This window comes from Grampus griseus, assembly GCF_964374135.1.
Source record: "Grampus griseus genome assembly, chromosome: 11".
In the NCBI taxonomy this organism is placed as follows: domain Eukaryota; kingdom Metazoa; phylum Chordata; class Mammalia; order Artiodactyla; family Delphinidae; genus Grampus; species Grampus griseus.
In genome coordinates, this window is record NC_139005.1 from 98037552 (window position 1) to 98060398 (window position 22847).

At 59.0% G+C, this 22847-nt stretch overlaps 1 protein-coding gene across 2 annotated transcripts in view; it reads left to right on the forward strand.

Annotated features, from left to right (window-relative positions):
* Nucleotides 1-22847, forward strand: part of PRR5 (proline rich 5) — a 51174-nt gene that overhangs the window by 5956 nt on the left and 22371 nt on the right. The window contains exon 2 of one of the 2 annotated variants that reach the window (XM_082665813.1): nucleotides 19663-19782. In XM_082665813.1, the coding sequence (XP_082521939.1) occupies nucleotides 19673-19782 (110 nt within the window). In that variant the 5' untranslated portion in view covers nucleotides 19663-19672. Of the gene's footprint in view, nucleotides 1-19566; nucleotides 19783-22847 lie in introns of those variants that run through there. The other variant, XM_082665812.1, reaches the window with a different exon arrangement.

Sequence of the window (22847 nt, forward strand, 5' to 3'; positions counted from 1 at the left end):
ATTTTAGAAACAGGCTCAGAGAGTGTGATGGGCCTGCCCAAGGTCACACAGTGGGAAGGAAAAAGCCAGGAATACTTCCTGGAGGAGGTGGCAGTGCTCTGGGCCAACAGGAAGGGGTGTCTGACCAGGCCAAGGTGCAGAGTGCTGGTGTTCTGGGGGCAGTGCAGAGGAGCCTGGGAGCTGTCCAGGGCAGAGTGGAGCCCAGCACCCGCACAGTGCAAGGCAGATTGTGGCTGAGGCTCAGGGGCGTTTGCTGGGCTGAGCTGACCTGAAGTGACAGCAGGGCAGGAATGAGCTAGCTGTCTGGGCTCCTGACCCCACCGGCACCCCACCCAGCCACTTCCTTCTGTCCAGGCAGGAAGGGGTGCTCTGTGGGATCAGAGGCTGCAGGCACCTTCCTGGGGCCTGCCTGCTCTGTGAGCAGTGATAAAATATTTATCAGAGATGCCGGCAGCCGGGCTTCCCTGCACAGCGTATGGCTGGGGGCACTTCCCACCCCAGACCTGCAGCCTTGACAAGTTCCGCTGAGTCACGCGCGAGCCCGAGCCCTCCTCAGCCCCTCTGCCCTTTGGCCACGTGGATGCCTCGTAATATGTAAGCCATTCGGCTGCACACGGGGCCAGGACATCCAGCTTGGTCAGTGCTGAGGGTTTCAGAGCTCATTCGGCGGCCAAGGTCATAGGCAGAGGAGGCCAGAGGGACGGGATCTCCCCCGCACCCACCTCCGCGGGGTCCCAGCTCCTTAGTCCTCACTGCACCCACCCAGCAGGGTAGGTCCTCAGCACCTCCGTTTAGTGACGGAGACACCGAGGCGCAGAGCAGGGGCACGACGGGTCCAGTCTCACGCTGTTAGTGGCCGAGCGGAGATTTGGTCCTCAGCCGTCTGACCCCTCCGCCGAGGTGCTGGACTCTGTTCTAGTCCGGGGTCAGGGGCTGGGGGTCCTGCCCGCCCCGAAGCAACACAGCTGTGAATTCAGGTTTGTGCGTTTGATTTTCAGAGTGACAGCAACAACAAAACACAGTAGCAGACGGCTCCTTCCTGCTGCCGGAGGTGTGGGTGGAAGGACAGGGCTTTCGGATTCTTTCGTTCACTCATTCATAAAATACATTCTGGGTGCGCTGGCCAGGGCCAGCGTTCCAGGCCCTGGGGACCAATGGGGGACACTTAGGCCGTGGCTGGGGGCGCCCTCGGAGCCAGAGAGGGCTGGCCTGTGCGCCCGAGCCCACTTACTGCTTGCGTCCGTGCTCTGTGACCTCTGGGGGGTTGGTCTCCAGTTTGTGAATGGGGGCGTAGAATCTGCTTTCTCAAGTGAGGATCACACCTGTGTCCTTGTTCTCCGTCACATCTTCACGTTGGCCTGACGGACATCGATTGGCCTTTGGGACAGGTCTGGTTTCCAGAGAGATCCCAGCAGGCCTTGAGGTTGGCTCTCCCAGGAAATAACCCGGGACCACTGCCCCAGGAGCCTTGCAGGTCTGATGGTTGAAGGTGGAAGTTTTTGCCAAGCTTGGTTCTGAAGGGAGCTGGCCTCTGGAGCCTCACTGGCTGCCCACAGCTGTGAGAGGGAGCCCTGTGGGTGGCCCGGGTCATCTCCACGCTCACTGCCTGCAGGTCATCTCATATTCCTGCTTGCTGTCCGCCTTTCCCTCCTCTGGACCCTCCTCCTGCCATTCCTCTATCTGGAATTCTTTTCTTCCCTTCCTCACTGGGGGCTTTTGTTGGTTCTTCAAGCCCCCGCTGGAAGATACCCTCCTCTTCCAGGAAGCCCTCCTGGCTGCCCTGTGTCCCCCCCAGGCAGCGTGGGTAGGCGCCCCTCCCGTGCCCTTTACCCTGGAATCTTTGCTCATATCTTTGATCCAGCACTGGATCAGGTCCCCGGTCTCCTCCCCTCCAGCCTGGGGCTCCAAGGGCGGAATTCTGCTCTATTCATCTCTGGGTCCCAGGGCTCAGCTCAGGGTTGGCACAGAGTGGAGCCCCAAGGATGTCTGAGGAACGAGAGAGAATGTCGGACATGAGGGCGGGGCTGGGGTTTTAGGAACGTGTGGTAAGGGGCAGCCGCAAACCTGTGAGGTATGCTCCACGTGTGAACTCCCTGTGTTTCTGTGAGGGACCCCTGTTTTCTTGGTCTTCACAGACAATGGACGTTCAGCTAGACAGCGGGAAATAAGGGCTTCTGGGGCTGAGACTCTTGTGGGGCAGGGGGTGCTGAGTCCTGGGGGTCGGGAGGGCTGGGCCCCTCCTCTTGGAACTGCATGACCCCAAGCGACTCAGCCCCTCTGTCAGGCCTCACTCCCATTCTGCAAACCCAGCATTTATTTGTGGAAGAGAAGCGGACAGGCGGCAGGCTTGCGTTCACGGTGCTCACGGGGATGTCCGACGAACACTCACGACCGGCACAGAAAAAAGGCTGGAGGGAAGTGCACCAAGATGGTAGCAAGAACTTTCTCTGGTGGTTTGTTTCCTCTTCCAACTTTTTCGTGTTTTTCCAGTTTTCTCAAGTTCATTCAGTGACTTTGCATGGGTGTTGAGAGCCTTGTGCTGAACCCTATGAGGCAACAGAGCCCGTGCTGCTGGAACGCTCAGTCTGATAGAGAGGTAGCCCCTCTCCAACAGACTGACCCTACATGGTCTGATGGACCCATGGTGTGATGGAGCTGTCCTGGTGGGAAGCCCGGAGGAGGCCCCTGGCCCAGCCTGCAGGCTTGTGAAGGTGGGACCTTGCTGGGGAGTGGGGGAGGGCGGGGGGTGTGCAGGGGGTGGGTTGCTAGGGAGGCCGGTGTGCTGGGACTGGGGAGTGGTCTTTGGCTGGAGACCTGGATGACGGTGAGGTGAGGATGGTGAGAGACCCTGCAAGGAGAGGGTCTGGACCAGATCCTGAGGGATGGGGGGAGGGGGTGCTTCTGTTAGAATCACAATGGCTGCATCCCCTGAGGGTCCACCCACCAGCCTTTGGGGGGTGGGGGGAGGCACTGTGCACTAAGGAGCCCAGGCAACCCTTACCCCTAGAGGGACCCTATGGGACTGGCACTGCTGTATCCCCACTTTACAGAATGGGGAAACTGAGGCCAAGTACAGTGAGTGACCAAGCTGCACTTCAGATCCAGGTGTGTTTGTCCCCAGAGCCCAACCGGGACCATCTGGCCTCTCCTGCAGCCCTTGCTTGTCGCTGAGCCTTGGGGCCTCTGTTTTGTCATCCGTAGAGTGGGGATTAGAACCTGACATCTTAGACCAAATGAGCACCCTTCCTATAACTGTCAGGTCCACCCCTTGAATATTTGCTGAGTTCATGATTTCTGTCATCTATGGTTAGAGCATCGCCCAGGGTGGCAGGTTAGGGGGACGAGACACAAGCGCAGGAGGCGCCTTGGGGACAGGGCTCTGAGGAGAACCCACAGAAATGGGAAATGAGTTTGATTTCACAAGACCAACCGGAAGGAACTTCAAGCAGCCAAAAGGAGGTCAACGTGGACAGTCCCAGGACCGGCCCCGGGGGAGTGTGGGCCGCGGGCCCCGGGGGTGGCAGAAACAAAGCAGGCCGGTGGCGAGGGAGCCGGTTCAGAATGCTCTGGGCCGGGCCAGCTGAGGACTCAGAGGCAGGTGGGGAACACAGCTGCCCACAGAGGGGGCAGCCCCCGTGCAGGTAAGGTGTCCTTTGCTTTACCTGAAGCTGCAGAGAAGAACCAGCCAGCGAAGGGAAAAGGCCTCCGTGCTGATGGTCAAGGTCACCGGCCATCACCTTGGTCTGTGGGCTGCCGGCCTTGGTGCTGGGCGAGGTGTAGGGGGGATGTCGCGAGCTCAGATGGGTTTCCTCCCTGCATGTATGCTAATACAGCGGGCTCTGACGGGTGCTGTAGGCAGTAGGTGGGCGAGAGGGGAGGAGGGGGGAGGGAGAAGCCCGCCCAGGCCCCAGCCAGGGCCCACCATTCTCTTCCCTTTGCTTCACCAGCAGAGGGTGAGGGGCCCCTGCTCTCTGTGGCTTTCAGCTGGGTGGGCAAGGTGGGCAGAGAAGGCAGTGTGCGGTGGCCCCCCAGGGGCCTGGACGTGTGCCCAGTGTGGGCCTCTGTCCCCCGCTGGAAAAATGAGGACAGCCCCCTCCCTCCCCCACATTCTAGCTTGCTTCCAGAGCAGTTATGAGGCCAGACAGACACTGAGGCTGCCATAGGGTAGAAGATTTGGCCAAGGTCAGGTTCAAATCCAGCGCTTAGCTCAGGGCCTGGTACATATTAGATTCGCATGAAGTACTTCCTGGAGAGAAAGTGCACATGGCCTTTGGCAAATTGTGTGGCCCTCTGAGTCCCTGTGTCCTCAGGGAAGGGGGCTGCCGAGGCCCACGCCACCCAGGAATGTTGTGCAGACAGGCCTGGTGCGGAGGGGAGTACTAAGCTGCTAGCCAGGTTAGGACCACAGGAGCCAGCTAAGGAAAGAGACAGGAGCATGTCCTTAATAGTGAGGGATCTCACTCTCTGAGCTTCCTGGGGGAAAGTGCCACTGCAGCAGGTGGCCTGGGCAGTACTGTCCTCCAAATGCACGGGTATGTGTGGTCGGGTGGGGCTTATGGAGAAGGCTTAGGTGGGTGACGTCACCCTGAGCAGGGTTTTGCAGGATGAATAGGAGTTGGCCAAGCAGCCCAGGCTTAGGAAAAGGTTATCCCAGACGGTGGGACAAGGGGCAAGCATGTGGACGTGAACTGGGCCTGGCCTCCAAGGACTGCACCTTCCACCAAGAAGCTGACTTCTGCTTTCATTTGTTTGGGAGGCTTCAGGAAGGCTATTGGCTCCCTTTCGTCTCCCTTCAGACAACCCATGAGCTGACGGCCTCCCTGTAAGGGGCTGGGAGCTTGTGACTGACTGCTTACCCTCTGTCTCATCCCTGCGGCAAAGCCCAGGAGACCCCGCTCCTGTCACCTGCCCCCGAGTCTGGGGAAGTCCCGTGGGCCCGACCAGTGCAGGAGGTACCATGCAGCTTTACAGTGGAGCTGGCGGCCTCAGCTCCCAGGCAGACTTCTCACCTCGGTCCCCCCCCGCATCTGCCACCCACACCAGCAACCACAGAGAAAGAGCCCAGGCCTCCATGACTCAAAAACAGAAACTGCTGAGACCTGAGCTGCTTGGGGGTCAGGCCGGGGGCTGGGCAGGGCCGCCCTCCCACGCCCAGCACCCCAGAGGGGGGCTCCAGGGAGAACAGGTGCCAGGACGCTGTGTCCCCGTGCCAGCTCCTGGCCCTGGCCCTGTCAGGCCATTGATCTGCCCAGGCTCTGTCACTTGGGTGACTTATGGGCCCGCGGGGAGTCCCTTCTCTGAGCCCATCCAGCCATGCCCCAGGACCCCTGAAGGCACAGTTTCGATACACTCACACAAAGAAAGCAAAGTCACAAGAGTCACTACTTACAGATCCCAGAAATGGGGCTGGGGGAGCATAATGAGGGGGAGAAGGGGGAAGGGCAGCCCGTCCCAGGTCACCAGCAAGAAGGACACGTGGAGAGCAGGGCGGCAGCCTCCGTGACTTAGAAGGCGTCTGGGGCGGAGGCCACTGGCTCTTCTCAGCCTCAACTCTAAGCGCCCCGGGGAAAGCAGAGCCCCTGGAAAAGCAGAGCGGGAACTCCGGGCGGAATCCTAAGCTCAGGCCCTTCCTTATCTAACTGTCCAGTCTCTGGGCGTGAACCGGGTGGTCACACTGTAAAATCTCTGGGCGGCAACTCGGACTCATCACGGGGTCTTCCTGAAACCTTTCCCCCCAAACCCCCTCATGCACCCCGAGGCGGCATCGTGGCACCCACTGTCCTCCCAGCCTTTGGGGCCCCTGCCTGGTGGCCTCACACCCTTCACAGCCCCTGGAGCTCTGGCTCCCGCCTCCCCGGGCTGCATCTTCTGCCTCTGCTCTGTGTGTGCTCTGCCCTCCCTCTGTGGTGCCCTCCCCTTCGGCCTGGAGAGAGACCTGGCCCATCTGAGCACCAGCCATGGCCCATCCCCAGACGCCCCCCACCCAGATGCCCCGGGCAGGTCTGGGGCCTGCAGCTGCAGGGGGCTGAGGAGTGCTGAGGAGAGAAGGGGAGGCCAGAGGGCCACCTCCTGCCTTTGCCCTGACTGTCCCCTCCAGAGCCCAGAGTCTCTCCCGGGGACCGCTGAGTGCAGGGCCTGTCCTCTATTGATGGCTCAGCCCGTGTCCTCATCGATGCTGCGGTCCGTCCAATTCCTGCCACCAGGGCTGCAGCCCGCCCCGGCCCTGCTGGGCGAGGCCATCCTTCCAGGCTCGTTTGAAATGTCACTGCCTCTGGAAGCACTTCGGAGCTCCCCAGGGCAGCTGGTGTCCTCGGGGTTCCCATAACCCTCCACCCATTGCCTCCTCTGTTCCTGGCCTCCTGTGACTCCAGGGAAGGGGAAACGTGGCCTCCCCTGGGGACAGGTTCCGGCCTGCAGCAGGTGCTCACAATCACTAATGACTTGATGGGGGCAGAGGGGGTCCCCCGGAGTGACAGCGTGTAGTGCGGGCCCTCCAGGTTGGACCTGGGCTCGATCTCAGCACTGCCGTGCAACAGGGTAGGTCAGTTCCCTCAGAACCTCAGTTTCCTCCTGAGAAGAATGTGAGTGGAAATTCTGACCTGGCTGCCCCAGGAGGGAGGGAGTGGGGGGGGCCCAGCACCCAGTAGGACCTCAGTATTTGCTCTTTTCACCACACATTAGGACAGTCCTGCTCTGTGTGTGACCCTGAATGTGCCACCCCTGCTCCCGGCCTCCGTCTTTCTGTCTGTAAAATGGACAGCTGAGCTACATGAACTCCGGGGGCCTTTGGACCTGACCTCCTGTGGGAGAGAGTGGGGTGCAGAGGGCCTGGGAAGCAGCGTCAGAGCCAGGCCATCCCCTTCTCTTCCTTCCCCCTGCGTTTATTGTATTGACCGGCCTTTCTTGTAGGAAAGGAGTGCCAGATGGGTTTTGTTAAATGCTCTTTCTTAGCTGCTTGTGTCAGTTACCAAACTTAAACCACATTCACGGCCAAGAAAGTGTAGGAACTGCAGACTCAGGTGTGTGAGGAGGGGAGAGTAACGGAGGGCTGGAGGGTCCGAGACTCCAGGGTCCTGGGTCCCTTCCCTCCAGACACCTCTAGGAGTGGAATCCTCCCAGTCTCCTACTCCCCCTACCCCCAGTCCACCCCTGCCCCCAGCCCCTCCCGAGACAGCGGAACCTGATTGCTGCTGCTACCCTGCTATGCAGGCTGCCCGGGGAAATGCCCTGTCTGAGGCTCCACTGCTCTGATCTCACCCTCCAGGTGCCGCGGGAACATCACCGCCCCTCCTGCAGCTTCATTAGCCCTGTCTGCAGAAGCGGGAATGGCGATACCCGTGTGAGAGGGTATTGGGACTGTATGATTGTATGGTACACCCTTCAGGCCTGTGCTTGGCTATTAGGAAATGCTTATAATGTAATTATGGTTGTGTTATTGCTATAATCATTATCAAGATGTTCCTGGATTTTAAAAAACAAAACATGCTAGGAGATCTAGTACATGTGTGAGATATGGACTGATTTTTTTTTACTCCGAGCTTCCTGGCAACAAAAGCAAAGAGGGAAAGTGGCTCACTCACTAGATTCATAATGCCCTTAAGATGAAAACACAGCCTTTCCTGGGAATGAAATCCAAGGGATGATCCTCCTAGGTGCCCTCCTAAAGGGCTCCCTGTGTGATGTGGTGAACAACACCCTGGCTTGATCCAAGGACCTAGTATCTGGAGCAGGACCCTCAGGCTTTCCTAACTGCAGGGAAGATGGAGAGGGGCATCCTCAGGTGGTCTGCAAGGGGGACCCAGTGAGGCCCATAACCTTGAGATGACTGAAGCTTCATGTGTTATCTTCAAAATCCGTGAGGATTTCACCTCAGTCTATAATTAAGGCATCTGTATTAACTCTAAAAATAATGTTTTCCCTCCTTTACTCAAAATCTTTGGGTACCACAGACGTTCCCTACAGATGGGCCATGCTCATTCCTTGGCTTTGCCGTAAGGTGGGGTCCCAGCCCTTTTAGGGAAGCCCATGAAAGCCACACTCCTCTCCCCAACAAAAGGCACACTCACATTCAGGAGCTATGCAGACAATTTCAGGGTTTCACAGATCCTGAAAAACTCCCAGGCCTCCAGGACCCTGGCTTGACAGGCTCTGATCTGGGGTGACAGGGGTAAGTGCATATCTTCTGAACCAAGCTCATGAGAATTTTTTCTCCCAGGTGGGCTTCTGTTAGACATGGAGCAGCAGAAATCTCCAATTGATCTTGAGGCTGTCTACTCTGTACAGAGCCAGATGTTTTCACTGTGGCCCAAACAGGAGTAGACCTGGTGCCTAACAGCCTCCTGGACACGCCAGGCACTTGAGTCAGTGAGGACTTTTGCACTGACTGCAGAACACCAGGGAAGGACAGGGAAATCAATGCTGAGACTGCGTACGATGCTCCCTTGTCCTGGGTCCCATCCCCTTTTTTTTTCTTTTTTTTTTTTTTTTGCGGTATGCGGGCCTCTCACTGTCGTGGCCTCTCCCGTTGCGGAGCACAGGCTCCGGACGCGCAGGCTCAGCGGCCATGGCTCACGGGACCAGCCGCTCCGCGGCATGTGGGATCTTCCCAGACCGGGGCACGAACCCGTGTCCCCTGCATCGGCAGGCGGACTCTCAACCACTGCGCCACCAGGGAAGCCCTCCATCCCCTTTTACACCTGGGTGGGTGCCCAGTAAGCTGGTACCTGGCTTTTATAGCATCTTGTTATATTCATGCTTTCTTTTCTCTTTGATTATGTTAAGCAAGTTCACTTTACAGTCTCTTTCCAATAGTTTCGTGGCTGAAGTTTTAGGAATGTCATCCTGACATTTGTAGCGTTTGCTCTCCTTTCCCGCATAGCGGCTGTTTCTCCGTGTGTCGCATAATTTGAGATCATGAGTTTATTTCCAGCCAGGCTTTATCTGTGGAAACCCCAGGAGGCCTGGCTTGTGCGCTTACCCTCCAGAGCATCTCTGTGGTCGCTCTGCTTGGCAGCCTAGGGCTGTCACAGCCCGGGGCCACGTCTATGTTAATCAGTTTAGGCTCTCTCCACCCTAACCCAGCAGCCTGTGAAGGTAGGCTCTTGGCTACCGATTTTCAGGAGCCCTGCATGCTTTTTCCTACCTCGAGTTCAGGTGGTCAGAGACAAGTTTTCTTGTCATCTCTGTCAATGGGGAGATCTTTCTCCCGGCTACCCATTTATTAGGGGTGCAGCCCCTCGAGACCCCTGGCTTTCTGTGAAGAGCTCAGTTGCATCTCCCATCGTCCTGCTTGCTGGTGTCTTATCTCCCGACTGCTGGGTTTAACCTCTCTGTCTCGATATCCCTCTCCCTACCCTACAAGACACCTTCATTTAACGTCTGGGTTTTTAGTTCACAGTATTTTCCTGTGACTTAAATGTTATGCGAATTAGAGTACAGCTAGTAGAGTGTAATAGTTAAGAATACAGACTCTGGAGCTGGACTGCCTGGGCTTGAATCCCCGCTCCACCAGCATGAGATGTGCTCAGTTTCTTCATCTGTGAAATGGGAATAGCAGTAGTTGGGGTTGCTGCAAGCGCTAGAGGGCGTTGACGGAAAACAGTAAAACACCTGTTATTTTACCAGCAAAAATGGGTTTATTCGGGAACGGCAAAGAATTGCAATTCGGGATGCACAACCTATGGTGAACCACAGGCGCGTCCAGGGTACCATTCTTTTATAAGAGAGAAGGGGAGCTGGGAGGGGCTGTTATAAACAAAGAGTCCATTGGAGGAAACTGGGAGTTTGAAGTGTAATGGCTTTTCATTGGCTGAGTTGTACCAGTCTCTCATTGGCTGGGCTGTTGCCAGGCGAGGAGAAATTCTTCCTTCCTCCTGCTGGCAAGGAAAGTAGTAACCTTTTTCCTGTTGGAGATGCAAAGGTATGTCTCTTCCTGTTGGGTCTGTGGTTGACCAGGAGTGATGGGGTGTGAGAGCTCCCCCTTCTGGCCTCCCAAATCCATTTTAAATGAAGTTTCTGTTTATTAATTTTCACAAGGGCTTGATACATTAAGACAATTGAGAACATCGCTCCTTATTGAATTATTGCATATTGCAAGCATTATACTGGCCTTCAGTAAAATTAATATTAAATATGACATAAGTATACTGATAAGATTATCTTAATGATAATCCTAATATTATTCTGGCCCCGGTGATCATCCTCATTTTCTTACTAGCTCAGTTATGCATTGAGATGTGTGTAATTTTTTTATCCAGCATTTCTAGGCGCTATGTAGGAAAGAGCTTTCAGGTTGTGTCGTTCTCTAAATTGACCTTTCAGTGGTTAATGCAAAACAATGATCATACTCTCCAGGTATTACTACTTCTTACCAAGCACTTTCAGAGCCTGTAGATACCTGTCTAATTCTCCTAGTAAGTTGCAGGCCACCTTTGGAGTCCGGTGGAATCCAGCTCAGCCGCATACCTGCCAGCTCTGTGACACATCTGTGACACATCTTGGGGTCTGTGCAAATCTTCCATCCTTTATCCGACCGACACCCCCAGGGCCAGATGTGACTTTGGAATTCCTACTGTTTTTGAATGATAATACAGTCTGTTGCTGCCCTGTAGAAGGGATCAAGGAGGCATCCTGGGGAAAGTATTGCACAGGATCTCCACTAAGTAGGGTAGACAGAGACTCTAAGTAGCCTCACTTCTGGTCAGGTCAGGTTTTGTGGCCGAATGAGCCCTGAAAAATCTGAGTTTTCAGAGCTCTTTGCATTTCTGAATCACAGATGGAGTCTTGCAGTCGGGGCGGGGGATTGGACTTGACTGTCACTCCAACAGGGAGAAGTGGGGATTTATAGCCAAGGAGCGGGGCGGGGGTCAGTGGATGGGAAAGTAGGAAGAGGAAACATCTGGGGAAGGAGGATTCTTGCTGACCCACTTAGCCGAATCCTTGCTCAAGGCCAGCCAAGGTGGTGAGACGGCGGGGGGGGGAGCAGGACGAGGGGGGTCTGACAGTGGCGGGTGGAGGATTTTCACTAAACTGACTTAGGATTCTCACAGTGGATCCTACAAGGACAGAGAGGGAAGCCCAAGGTCAGGCCTCGTCCAGCAGAGGCTCCAAGGAGACTGGTTACAGTTAGGTCAAGAAGAAAGTTTTTGTCCGTGTCCGCTGGGCGTTTGCCTCTCACCTCAGCTTGCAGAAGCCTCGGCCTCCGAGAGCATCTGATGGAGAAGGTAGTCCCGAGATCCTAACGCAAGACAGAGGGAGGACGGCCTGGGGGTTGTTGGCTGAGCTGGGTCGAGGGGAGAAAGGTCTGCATCACTGGGGTGGGGACCCAGTGCCCAGGGGAAGCCAGAGGACTGGGAGTGGAGAGCGGGAGGCCAGCTGGTGGTAATGGCTAAGGCTGCTGAGGACCTACTGTGTGCCAGGCCCATCCTAAGCGCTGGACGTCTCTGAATACATTTACAGCCTTGAGATCTCCCAGGGAGGAAGGTGTTATTCTGACTCTCATCTTACAGATGAGGAAACTGAGGCACAATTCAACAGAAGTACTCAGCCCCAGGTGGTCAGCTGTCCACTAGTGAAGGCACGTTCCAGCCCAGGCCATCTGGCTCCAGAGCCCATGCCCCGAATCACAGTTCTTTACTGCCTTTTACTACTAATACAATCCCTGAAAAAGAAACTAGTTGGAGGGAAGGGAGGAAGGGCACCCAGGCAGAGGGCAGAGGCTGGGTAAAGGCCCGGAGGTGGGAAGCAGGCAGAAGGGCTGTAGGACAGTGGTTGCTTTGTCTCCTCGGGGGCTGGGGGTGGCAGGACGGGGCCTGGAGGGGCTTCGTGGGAGACGCAGCAGAGATGGGAGGATGAGTACCGCACCCAGGCTGCGGAGGTCTTGGACACCTTGCCGGAACCATGGAGTTCATCCTGCAGGCGAGGGGCCCCGGCTGAAGCCGCTGGGCAGACGGACAGGTCACACCTGGGTGGCAGAGTGAGTGTGCCAGCAGCAGGGTGGAGCCCCGTAGGCTGTGAGGCCAGGAGGCCGTGTCTGGGGCAGGGGAGGTGGTGAAGTCTGGAGCCTTCGAGGCCCAGAGGTGGGCAGGCTCCAGGGACAGGGACGGGGCCTACGCTAGCTGGCCCTTCAGGGGCTGGGGGACAGCAAGGGGGTGCTACCTGCCCAGGCTTCGGGCGGGGAAGGCCCCAGTCTCCTCCAGGAGCAGGCCTGGGTTCAGTCCACGGCCCACCATGGAAGAAGCCGGGGACTGGAATAGGGACCCCTGCATCTATGCTGGCCCTGCCTCTCTCAGCCTGTGACCTGGTAGGTGACACAGGATCTGTGGCCTCAATGTCCGTCTGCAGTGGAGGAAGAGGCAACCCCGCTGGCAGGGTTACCGTAGGGACCATGGGCCAGGCTGGCCGGGGTGAGCCCTCAATAAGGGGTACCTCTCACCCCTAGGAGGAGACGCGCCCCCCCGCCCCCAAACCTTACAGCAAATCTCCGCAACCGTTTCTCCTGCATTAAATGCATCCCTTCGTGGACTGTGAACTTCGTCCTTGGAGAAGCGGGAGGATGGCGACTGGAGCGCCGTCCTGGGGGGACGCCCCTCCCCTGGGAGCGAAGCCTGAGCAGAGCCCAGCTGACCCCGCATCACCTCCCCTCTGGGCTCTTTGGGCTTTGTTTACAAGGTCAAGAACACAGCCACCCACCCCCCACCGGAGCTAGTCATTCCTGCCTCACGGGCCGTTTGGAAGAATACGTGAAGCGGCACTTCCAAAGCTCCCACGGCCACCAACCTGGTCCACGAGCTCAGGCTCCTTCTCCTGGGGCTTTTCATCATCAGTGTGAGCTCTGATGTCCTGAGCGGTACTTTTCTTTCCAAGGATTCTTCTAAGAATAGGCTGCTGGCCAGGAAAGTGCCTAGGGAGGATATAAAGCTGGACATCAAGCCCAGTCCGCCCAGCTCTGCCCTGTGTGCCCTCAGTCCACCTATCTGCACAGTGGGGATGGTGGCAGGGCCGCCTTGCAGGGCAGCTGCATTTATCCAGGGCAGGAAAGGCAGATGCGGACCCGGCTCTGCTCTCGTTCAGGGGCCACACCACGATGCCTTCGCCAGAAGTAACCTGTCACCGCCCGTCTCCCGGAGTTTGTGTGCTCCTGTTAAAGAAATCGGGAGTAGGGGGATGAGGGTGCCTCCGGTGTGCTGAGCTTTGGGGCCTGGCCTTTCCACGTTTGGATGTGGGAGTTTTCTGGACGTGGAGGTCAAAGCCGGAGTCTGGGGGCGTGCAGGCCCTGTGTGGGGAAAGGCAGTATACTGGTGTCTTAGGACTGCTTTCACCAGTCGCCACAAACTGGGTGACTTAAAACAGAAGTTGATTTTCTCACAGTTCTGGAGGCTGGAAGTCTGACATCAAGGTGTCAGCAGGTCAAGGGTCGCTCCTCGTCTCTTCCAGCCTCTGCTGGTAGCTGCCACCACGTCGCTGTCTTCCCTCTGTGCCTGGATCTCTGTGTCTTCAGGTGGCCTTCTCATAAGGACAACAGTCACTGGCTGCAGGGCCCACCCGACTCCGGTATGATCTTATCTCAGCTTGAGCACAGCTGCAAAGACCTACACCCAAATGAGTTCACAGGCACCCGGGGTTAGGACTCCAGCGTGTCTTTTGGGGGCAACGACAACGGGTGAGCAGTCTGGGTACCCCAGGACTCAGCCCAGCGGGCAGATTGCTTCTCCTGTCTTCAAGTTGATGGTGCAGAGCTGGACGGGGCAGGTGGGGTCCTTTTCCGAACAGGAGGCACCTGGGTGGTGGTGGCCCCCCTGCGTCAGTGTTGCCTCTTCTCGTGACATCGCTGAAAGGAAGGAAGTAGTGGCTGCTGCTTTCTCGGGGCCTGCTCCGCGCTGGGTCCCAGGCAGACATGCACATCCTCATTAGTGTAGGAGGTCACTGAGCAAACGTCCAGACGCCGAAGCCAGCTGGTTTGAATCCCTGGCCAGGCCGCGTGACCTTGGACCCATCACGTTTTCCAGGGGCGCCCCTGGCTCACCTGTAAACTGGGTTGATGAGAGCAGCTCCCTCCCGGTGGAACTGCTATGGAAATTGAAGGGCGGGTGCCGCTCACGCTAGGAGGGACATTCTGCAGAGGAGTCCAAGGCTCAGGGGGCTAAGGAGCTTGCAGGGGAGGTGGCCGAGCAGGGAGCAGACCCGGTTCGGGGGGCCGTGGAGCCTGGCATCTCTGCTGTGCTCTACTCCCCTCACTGCGCCACGGGGCACCTATTTATAGACCAGAATCAGGGTTACACAACACCCGCCCGGGAGGGGCCTTGAGGACTGATTGTTTGAGACCTCGTTTACAGATGGGAAACTGAGGCTTGGAGAGTCTCCTGTGGATGCCCTGTGGGATCTAAGAACAGGGACCTCTGCTGATCCGAGCCCCCTGACCCACCCCAGGAGTGGGATCCAGAGTGAAAGGAAAGGGGAGTGTTCTGAGAGCAGAGGACAGAGACCACTAGTGTGGGGAAGGGACTCCAGGAGGGGTCCTGGTGGCCGTGGGGTGGGAGTCGGGGCTCAGCTGGTAGAGAGAATACTTCAGGGGACCATGAACATGTCAGGAGGTGTCGGATGACAGAGCTAGGATGGGACGGCGAGCTCACCCCATGACGGCAGAGACCCTGTCTTTCCTGTCCCCTGCTGTATTCCCGACACCGAGAACAGCGCCAGGCATGTAGTAGGTTCTCAGCGTTTATTAAAGCACTGGGGAGGTGGGCTTCGTCCCCCAGCAGCACAGTGTCCTCACTCCCGCACTTTCTAGCTGACAGCTCGAGCAGGTAGCTTAACCCCACTCAGCTTCACTGTCCCCGTCTGTGAAATCGGGGTGATAACGGTTGGCACTGGCTCTGAAGCCACTGGAAGGGACTTTTCCTCCGGAGCACCGTGAGGGTAGGACCCACCCACCTTTGGTGTTGGTGCCCGCAACCCAGGCTTGGCACGGGGAGCATCTATAAGTCCCCCCAGTCACGAAATGCCACACATGTTGCTTCTGGTGGGCCGACGCCCATCCAGCCTTGGAGGAGGACCGGCCGTGCAGCCTTGGGACGGAACCGGCGCGTTGCAAAGCGTTCGGAGATGACCAGGCTGGAGTCACCGAAGGTGACGTGGGCTTAGCCCTGACTCAGGAAGCTCTTTCTGCAGTGCGACCGTCACAGTCGGCAGTAAGCAAGCCCTTGGCGTGCACCCCACGACTACGTGAATGGTCTCGTCCCACCTCGGCCCATCGTGGGGCAGGTGTGTCCCCATCCCTGTCCATCCCAGAGAAGGGAGGGATGGGCCGAGCACTCCCCGCATGGCTCCCTGCGCCCGGCATATTGCCAAGCCCTTGCCTGGGTGTCCAGGCCCTGGGGGTCCCCAACCAGCAGGAGGGACTTTCCCAGGCAGCTGTGGGGAGCACCAGCCTTCGCCACCAGGGGGCGCACGTGCCCCTCAGAGTGGGCAGGCCTGGGGCGGGCAGGGAGCGGCCGGCTGAAGTCAGCACCCGAGAGAGGGACAAGAAGGTGACAGAGCTGGCGGCTGTCTCTTCCCCGCTCGTGTCCTCACCCCGGTGGCCTAGAGGTCTGAAGGCCTGGGTTCCAGAGCTGCACGGACTTAACGGCAGTCCTGTCCCCAGGCGTCAGGCCGTCCATCCGTGACGTGAGGGGCTGAGCCAGGCTCAGGGGTTTGCAGACCCCACGGAATCACGCAAGAGTCCCCGAGGTGCTCCTGAGAAATCCCAGGTCCCACTCCCAAAGGTCCTGACTGGGGTTTTGTCCCAGCCCCAGGGGACTTCCTGATGCAAAGTCCCAGTGCCTTGAGCCCATCCTAAAGGTCACTGCCAGTCCTAGAGCGGTGCCCGTGAAGACAAAACCTCTGGCCAGCTCCTCAGCACAGTCATACCTCAGGGACCAAAGACACCTAGGTCACCATCTCCTGCCACATCTACGGGGAGCACGTGGCCTCTGAAAGGCTTTATGGGGTCTCATTTCCCCTGTCCCTCAACCCTCAACCCCATGCATCTTACAGATGGGCAGACCGAGGCCCTAGAGGTCATTTGACTTGGTGGCAGGGCCAGTGGACCCCAGTTCTGGCCCCCCAACCGAGGGCTCCCTCTCCCAGCAGAAGGAAGAGCCCTGCGGGGGGCGGTCCCGCTTAGTGACCAGGGTCCTGTACCAGCTCCCGACACCCCACTGGTCGGGGAGGGGTTGGAATGAAGTTTGGATCCTGAAGGAGAGGACATGGTTGATGCTGTCAGGCCTGGCACGGTTCTCGGGGCAGGGTTACTCTGGCAGCTTTGGGGGTGCATGATGGGTAGCCCCGTCTCCCATTCCCTTGAATGGAGGGCATTTCCCATCCCTGAGTGCCAGACACACATGGGCCCAGCGCAGCATCCCCCCTCCCCCCGTACGGTTGCTCAATCCCCAACCCCTCTTCTGGCCTGGAAGGCTCTGTAAGTGAGTGGAGGGCCCGTGCCTGCCTACGGGGCAGCAGCTCAGCCAGAGCGGTCACGTGGGGCCTCAGGCCCCGCAGGCCTGGTCATCTGATGCTTCCCAGGAAGCCAGAAATCAGGGTTTCTATGTCAGCCTCTCCATTGTAAAACCTTGGCTGCATGCAGTTGGGGTTTTTTGTTTTCTTTCCCCGCACTGCCGGCTGTGCGGAACACGTTTAAGGGCTGGACTTGGCCATCGGCCACCCAGTTGCCCCCTGCTTTGGGGGGTGGGAGGGTTTGTCTCCTCCTGGCCTCGGCCTCAGATTCTGGCCCTGGGGGCTGGCTGCTCCCCTGGCTGTCCAGCCCCCCTCCCCGCCCCGTGCCCCTCCCTGCCTGTCGCCAGCCCAAACACAGGGCGGCGGCACCTTTGCCTGGGTCTCCACTACACCCCCAGTACTGGGCTGTTGGGTGCAGACGGATCTTACAGAAGTCTGCGGCGGGCTTCAGGGGGCAGCTAAAGCTAATTCCTTAACACTGAGTGTGCATGGCTTTTAAATCCCTCAGCCGTCCCCACCTCTGGCATTTCTTGCTGGCCTCTTCTCCCAGCCCCTCCTCTTCTTGTCTTCTCCTGCCCTCCCACCGTGGGCTGCCCTTACCACGCACCTCCATTTTTCCCTTGATTCCCCATCCAGAGCAGTCCAGCCTCCCTCCGCACTCAGCTGGCCGCTCTGGCCAGCAAGGGCCTCCCGGTGGTTGGGTGTTTCGCACCCGAGGGTGCCAAGCAAACGCAGCCAGCCCCTCCCCCGCGAGTCTGCCTCCAGTTCGGGAAACCATCCTTCATCCCGTCCACCCGGGGTCTGAGCCAGTCCCGGGGGTTCTCTGCTGCATTTGCACCAGAGGCAGTTACAGTGGTTCTATCTCTGTCCAGTGTGGTACCTTTTACAAAGCATTGAATCCCTTCCTGCCTGTGAGACAGATGCTTATCCGTCCATTTGACCAAATATTTACTGCGTGTCTACTGCATGCTGGGCTCAGGAATGTAGTGGTGAACCAGTTAGTACAGTCCCAGCCCTCCTGGCTTATGGCATCGCATGGAAAACTCACCAGATGACCAGAGGGCAACCCTTGAGCCTAACCCAGGGTGAAGGCGGTCAGAAGGGGGAGCCAGGAGAGGCAGGGAAGGCCCTCCAAGCTCTGGCTCTGGACTCCAGGCTCTGGACCTGATTCTCGGGGCAGTGGGAACACGCAGGAGCTCTAAGCACAGGGGCGTGTGAGTGTGCACTCCAGCCACCACCCAGAGGATGGGCTTGTCCGGTGACCTGTGTGGCCCCGGGGAGAGAGGTCAGGGAGTGTCTGTTGTCCTGGCCTGGGAAGGTGACAGTGGAAGTGGAAGGAGTAGACGGGGTCCACAGAAGTTTCTAAAAGGGCGAGAAACCACCAGGGGCTTCACTGAGAGTTCAGTCCTTCCTGGTCTGTCACTCACACCGGGTCACGCAGGTCTCGGCCTTGGGGATTATGGGTTCTGGGGGAGTCAAAGGTCTCTGTTCCCTCGATTTGGAGCTCAGGGTCGGGGGGTTTGCCGGGCATGACTCTGCCCCCCTAGGATGATGGTAATGTCTGGCACGCAGTAGGTGCTCGGAAAATGCTGGTTGATTTCACTGGACGTCTCCTCACCAGGGTCTCATACACCTTATATGAGGTTCTCCTGGTTCCTGGAGCCACAAAACAGGCTCATTGGCTGCTCGGCCTGGCCTTGGCAACCCACCCTGCCTGGGGCATTCAGCAGAAAGAGCCCCAGCCGGGGGGGCTGAGGCAGGCCCCCTGCACCACCTCCTCCACACCGAGGAGCAGATCCCTGTCTCTTGAGTGGGGACGATAACGTCGACCTATGCTGTGTCAGACTGAATTAGCAAGCCCCACAAGGCCCGGGGGGCAGGTGCTATGATTCTGCCCTTGGGGAGGAGCATCTCATGCACACACCCTGGCATAGAGGACCCCGGGAACCCAGTGGCCTCTGGGCCTCCGTTCCCTCTTCTGTACAGCATGGTTGAGGGGCCTCTGAGCACACGTCCCATGCTGAGGTTCTAGGATTGGCCCCTCCTCTCCCCCTCTGATTCACGCAGGAAGCATTTATAGGAAGACATGAGGCCCGTGCTCTGGTGACACAGGCATTGCTTCAGGAAAGAAATGAAGGAAGTAGAGGAGGGCGGCAACACTGTCTTGCTCTGTCTGATGGAGGGGGGAGGGGGGAGGGAGCCCCACGGGGACCCCGGAAGCTGGAGGAGTCCCCTGCCGTGTGCTCAGGAGGCCTGAGTTAGGCCCAGCCTTGCCATTGGTCGATTGCATGACGTTGGGCACGTTCTTTCACCCTCTGAGCTTCAGTTTCCTCAACTGGAAAATGGGCTGAAGACCTCGACCCAGTCTTCATGATAACCACGGAGGAGTCTGTGTCCACGTGGCGGGGTCCTGAGGGATCTGTGTGGGCACAGCCTTTGTGGGGAGGGATGGCAAGAAGGGGAAAGATAACCACTGCACTAGGGGTCTGGGAGCGGGCGCGAAGCTGAGCACCGTGTGGGTGTGGCCGCAGGAGCCGGCGCTGGGTGGGTGCTTGGGGTTGGATTGTGCGGTCGTCCGTGTTGATTTCCTGTGGGCACTGGTGGCCCTTGGAAGGACAGAGGGGGCCAGAGTGCGACCCCAGGAGGGCGGACTTGGGTTGCCTGGGGGAGGGGCGGGGCGAGTGGGATGCGGCGGCCGAGGCCGCGGAGGCCCCGGCCCCGCCCCCAGCTCGTGGCCCCGCCCAGCTTGGTCCCGCCTCTGCGCACGCCCTCTTTCTTGAGGCCCCGCCTCGGCTCCGCCCCTCTCCTGCTCCGCCCCCGGGGCCTACCATGCTCCGCCTCCAGCCCTGAACCCCGCCTCCAGCCCTGAACCCCGCCCCCGGGCCCGTTTAGCGCTGAGTCCGCGCTACTGGCAGCGCTCTGGGAGCTCCACGTTGCGGCCGCTCCGAGCAATGATTAACCTGGCGGGGCGGCCGGCGCGGGGCCCGGGGCGGAGGCGTGGGGCCGGGGCGGGACCCTGGAGGGCCGCTCGGCTTCCTGCTTTTGCCCAAGTCTCCTCGTAGAGGGCGCCGCAACGGCCGGGGCCCGCGGCGCGGCGTGGCGCAGGGCGAGGTGCCGGGCGCGCGTGGGCGCGGAGCCTGTCGCCGGCGTCACCATGAGGACTCTCCGCAGGTTGAAGTTCATGAGTTCGCCCAGCCTCAGTGACCTGGGCAAGAGAGAGCCGGCCGCCGCCGCCGCGGACGAGCGGGGCACGCAGCAGCGCCGGGCCTGCGCCAACGCCACCTGGAACAGGTAAGGCCGCGCCCTCCCGGCCGGCCCGCGGGCCGCTGGCCCCGGGTGCCAGAGCCAGGGAAGGGGGAGCCCTGGAGCAGGTCCGCGGGCGAGGGCCGGCCCCCAGCGAGGAACTGTGCTGGGGGGCAGCGCGGCACTTTACAGTTTGTAGAGAACTTGCTCCGCCGGAGTTGTGCGGACGGGAAGGGAAGTTTAGTGCAACGTGTTTCTAGAACGGAGGGACGAGACCGCAGACCCGGGGCTGGTCCCAACGCGCCCAGCTGGTGGGTGGTGGGGTGGGCCTGGATCCCGAGAGCCAGCCTCCCCCGCCCTCCCCCCGGGGTCTTCCCACGTCTTCGCTCCAGTGCTCATGGCAACCTGGGAGGTAAATAGAGCAGGAAGTATTTATCCCATTTCGCAGATAAACCTCGCGGGCGCAGTCGGTGGGTTGCCGCTGCGCTTCCTGTTCTGCGTTTAGGTCCCTTTGGTCGGCAGTGGGCGGGTGGCTTTCCCTTGAGCGGCCCCCTGCCCTCCCAGCTGTCAGCAGGGGTGCAGCAGCTGCCCGGCATTCTTTAGACGACCTTCCCCCCGCGGGCCCTTCCCAGACAAGCAGGGGCGTGGGAAGTCCCACCACTCCCTCCCACTTGGTTTGAAGAGCAAGGCTGGGATCTCCGGAAAAGAGACGATTTATTTAGTGGGATTCCCCACCGTGTTTGCTCATGAGCCCTTTTCAACAATAGATATTTCCACCAAAGGGAAAATGGGAGGGCAGGAGAAGAGAGTAGGGCAGGCTATCCAGGGGGCTGTGCCCCCGTCACCGCACACACCCGGCAGTGAAACCCTGCCAGATGCTCCACCGTCTGTGGTCTTGGCCATCGGAAAACCAGCTGTCAGTGTGGACACTCATTTATTCTGTCCATCAGTCGTTTCATGAGCGTCATGGTGGGCACAGGGCTTCCAGCCTGAGACCCTCCTCTGTGCACTAGGCAGGACGCCGTCGTCCAGTCGCGTGCTTGTCTTCTGCCCCCTGCCAAGTTGCGAATTGCTTGAGTGCTGGGACGAGCCTGCCTCAGTTTCCCTATCGGTCAGCGGGCGTACACATTCCTTCTTACAGGACCGGTGTGGGGACAGAGAAGGAAGGACTCTCGCTGGGTAATATCATCAGCTCAGTGACTGCACACTGCCTTCAGAGGCGTTTCCTCCTCTCGCAGAATTGCGGAGAGAAGCGGTCTCCCTCCTCGTTTCTCTGCCGTGGTTTAGCGCGAGGAGCCAAACAGACTTAGTTCAAATCCCAGCTCTGCCTCTTCCCTGCTGCGTGTGCTTGAGCAAGCTGTTTAGCCTCCCTGGTCCTTAATTTCCTTTTCTGTAAAATGGGCCATTGTGGGGGTTAAACGTGAAGATCTGTATTGAAGTCCTCAGCACGTGCCTGGCATGTGGCAGGGCCCCGCAACTTATATTTCAAGCTCCAACTCGTGCTGGGGACAAACTCGTGTCAGGGAGGGCCTGTAGGGACAGGGTTTGGGGGGGCCCTCAGGCGTCTGCTGGTCCCTGAGCTTTCACCACCAGCAGCTTTCTCCTGCTGAGGGGTTCTCCAGGCAGAGGTGGGGGCACCCTGGAGTAGGCTCGGAGTCTTCTGGAGCTCAGGGAGGTGCCTGTAGGGAGAGGCCGCCTGGGTCCCCCCCACTGCTTCTCACTTAAAGGAACTTTCAAACTTCAGTGCCATCCTGTGCCTCGGCCGGGCAGACTGCAGGGCAGCGGCCCGGCCCACAGCCGGCGTCTCTAAGGCCCCGAGCCGCCCAGCCCTTGGACCCACGAGCCCCGCTTGCCATGCGGCACTCCTGCGTGCCGGGCCCCTTCACGGCCCTTGGTGCCCTTCGTAGCCCAGGGAGGGAGTTATGACTACCACGCCCCATATAGAGGTGCAGAGGGGGACGCAGAGAGGACCAGGCAGCCTGCCCGTGTGGACGCCGCAGAGCGGAGCCACCGCTCTCCCTGGGCAGAGGGGGCCCTGAGCCAGGGAGGGGCAGTGCCTTCCCCGCCAGCGTTCCGCAGGTACCACGGGGAGGTCGGGGCCTCTTCTGGTCGCTGCCTAGCTGCCCAGCCCCGATCCTCGCAGTCCTCCCTGCCGGGGCCCCCCAGGACACAGCCTTGGGGGGCGGGACAGTACAGGTCCTGCCTTGCTAGGTTGTAGACTCCTTATTTTGAGTCCAAGATGAACCCCCTTTTTCCACGTGACCACGTTAGCTTCCCGGGGCAACCGTAACAAATTGTCACAAACTTGTAGCTTAAAACCACAGACGTTCGTTCTCTCACAGCGCTGGAGGCCGGAAGCCCCACATCAGGGTGTCGCCAGGGCCTCGCTCCCTCTGGAGGTTCCAGGGAAGGCTCCTTCCTGCCTCTTCCAGCTCCCAGTGGCTCCTTGGCCTGTGGCTGCATCACCCCGTTCTCCGATTCTCCCTTCATCTGGCCACCTTCTCTGTGTCCAAACCTCCCTCTCCTTTCTCTTAGAAAGTCATTGGGCCCCCTAATGTAGCGGCCACCCCAAATCCAGGATGACTTGGTCTCAAGATTCTTAACTAATTACATCTGCAAAGACCCTGTTTCCACATAAGCTCTGGGGTAGCAGGTGGACATGAATTTCTAGGGGACACTGTTCAACCCACTACAGTGGACCCTGGGTCCATCCCCTAAATTCCTTGTGCCTCTGTTTCCTCATCTGGACATGGGGCAAAATACATAGCTTGCTCCCGTGATAGTGGAATCCGTGCACTCACCTAGCCACTCGCTCATTCGTTCATTCATTCACTCTCCGGCACTGGTCCGAGCGGGTGGTGTTGAGCGCTGAGGGGAGGATTAGCCGGGGGACCGCGGGTGCTGACCACACACAGAGGGGGCCCGGGCTCCCTTACGCACGTGCGCAGGGCAGGTCTGAGTGCTGGGTGCCGGGCTGCCGGCCGGCTGGGCCACACTCACAAACCGGAAACTAGAACAGAACCGTCAGAAGCTGTTTCCTAAGCCCCTGCTGCTGCTTTACGGGGCGGGTTTGCCCCCTGTGCCTGGCCCAGGGCACTGCAGGGGAGGGCACA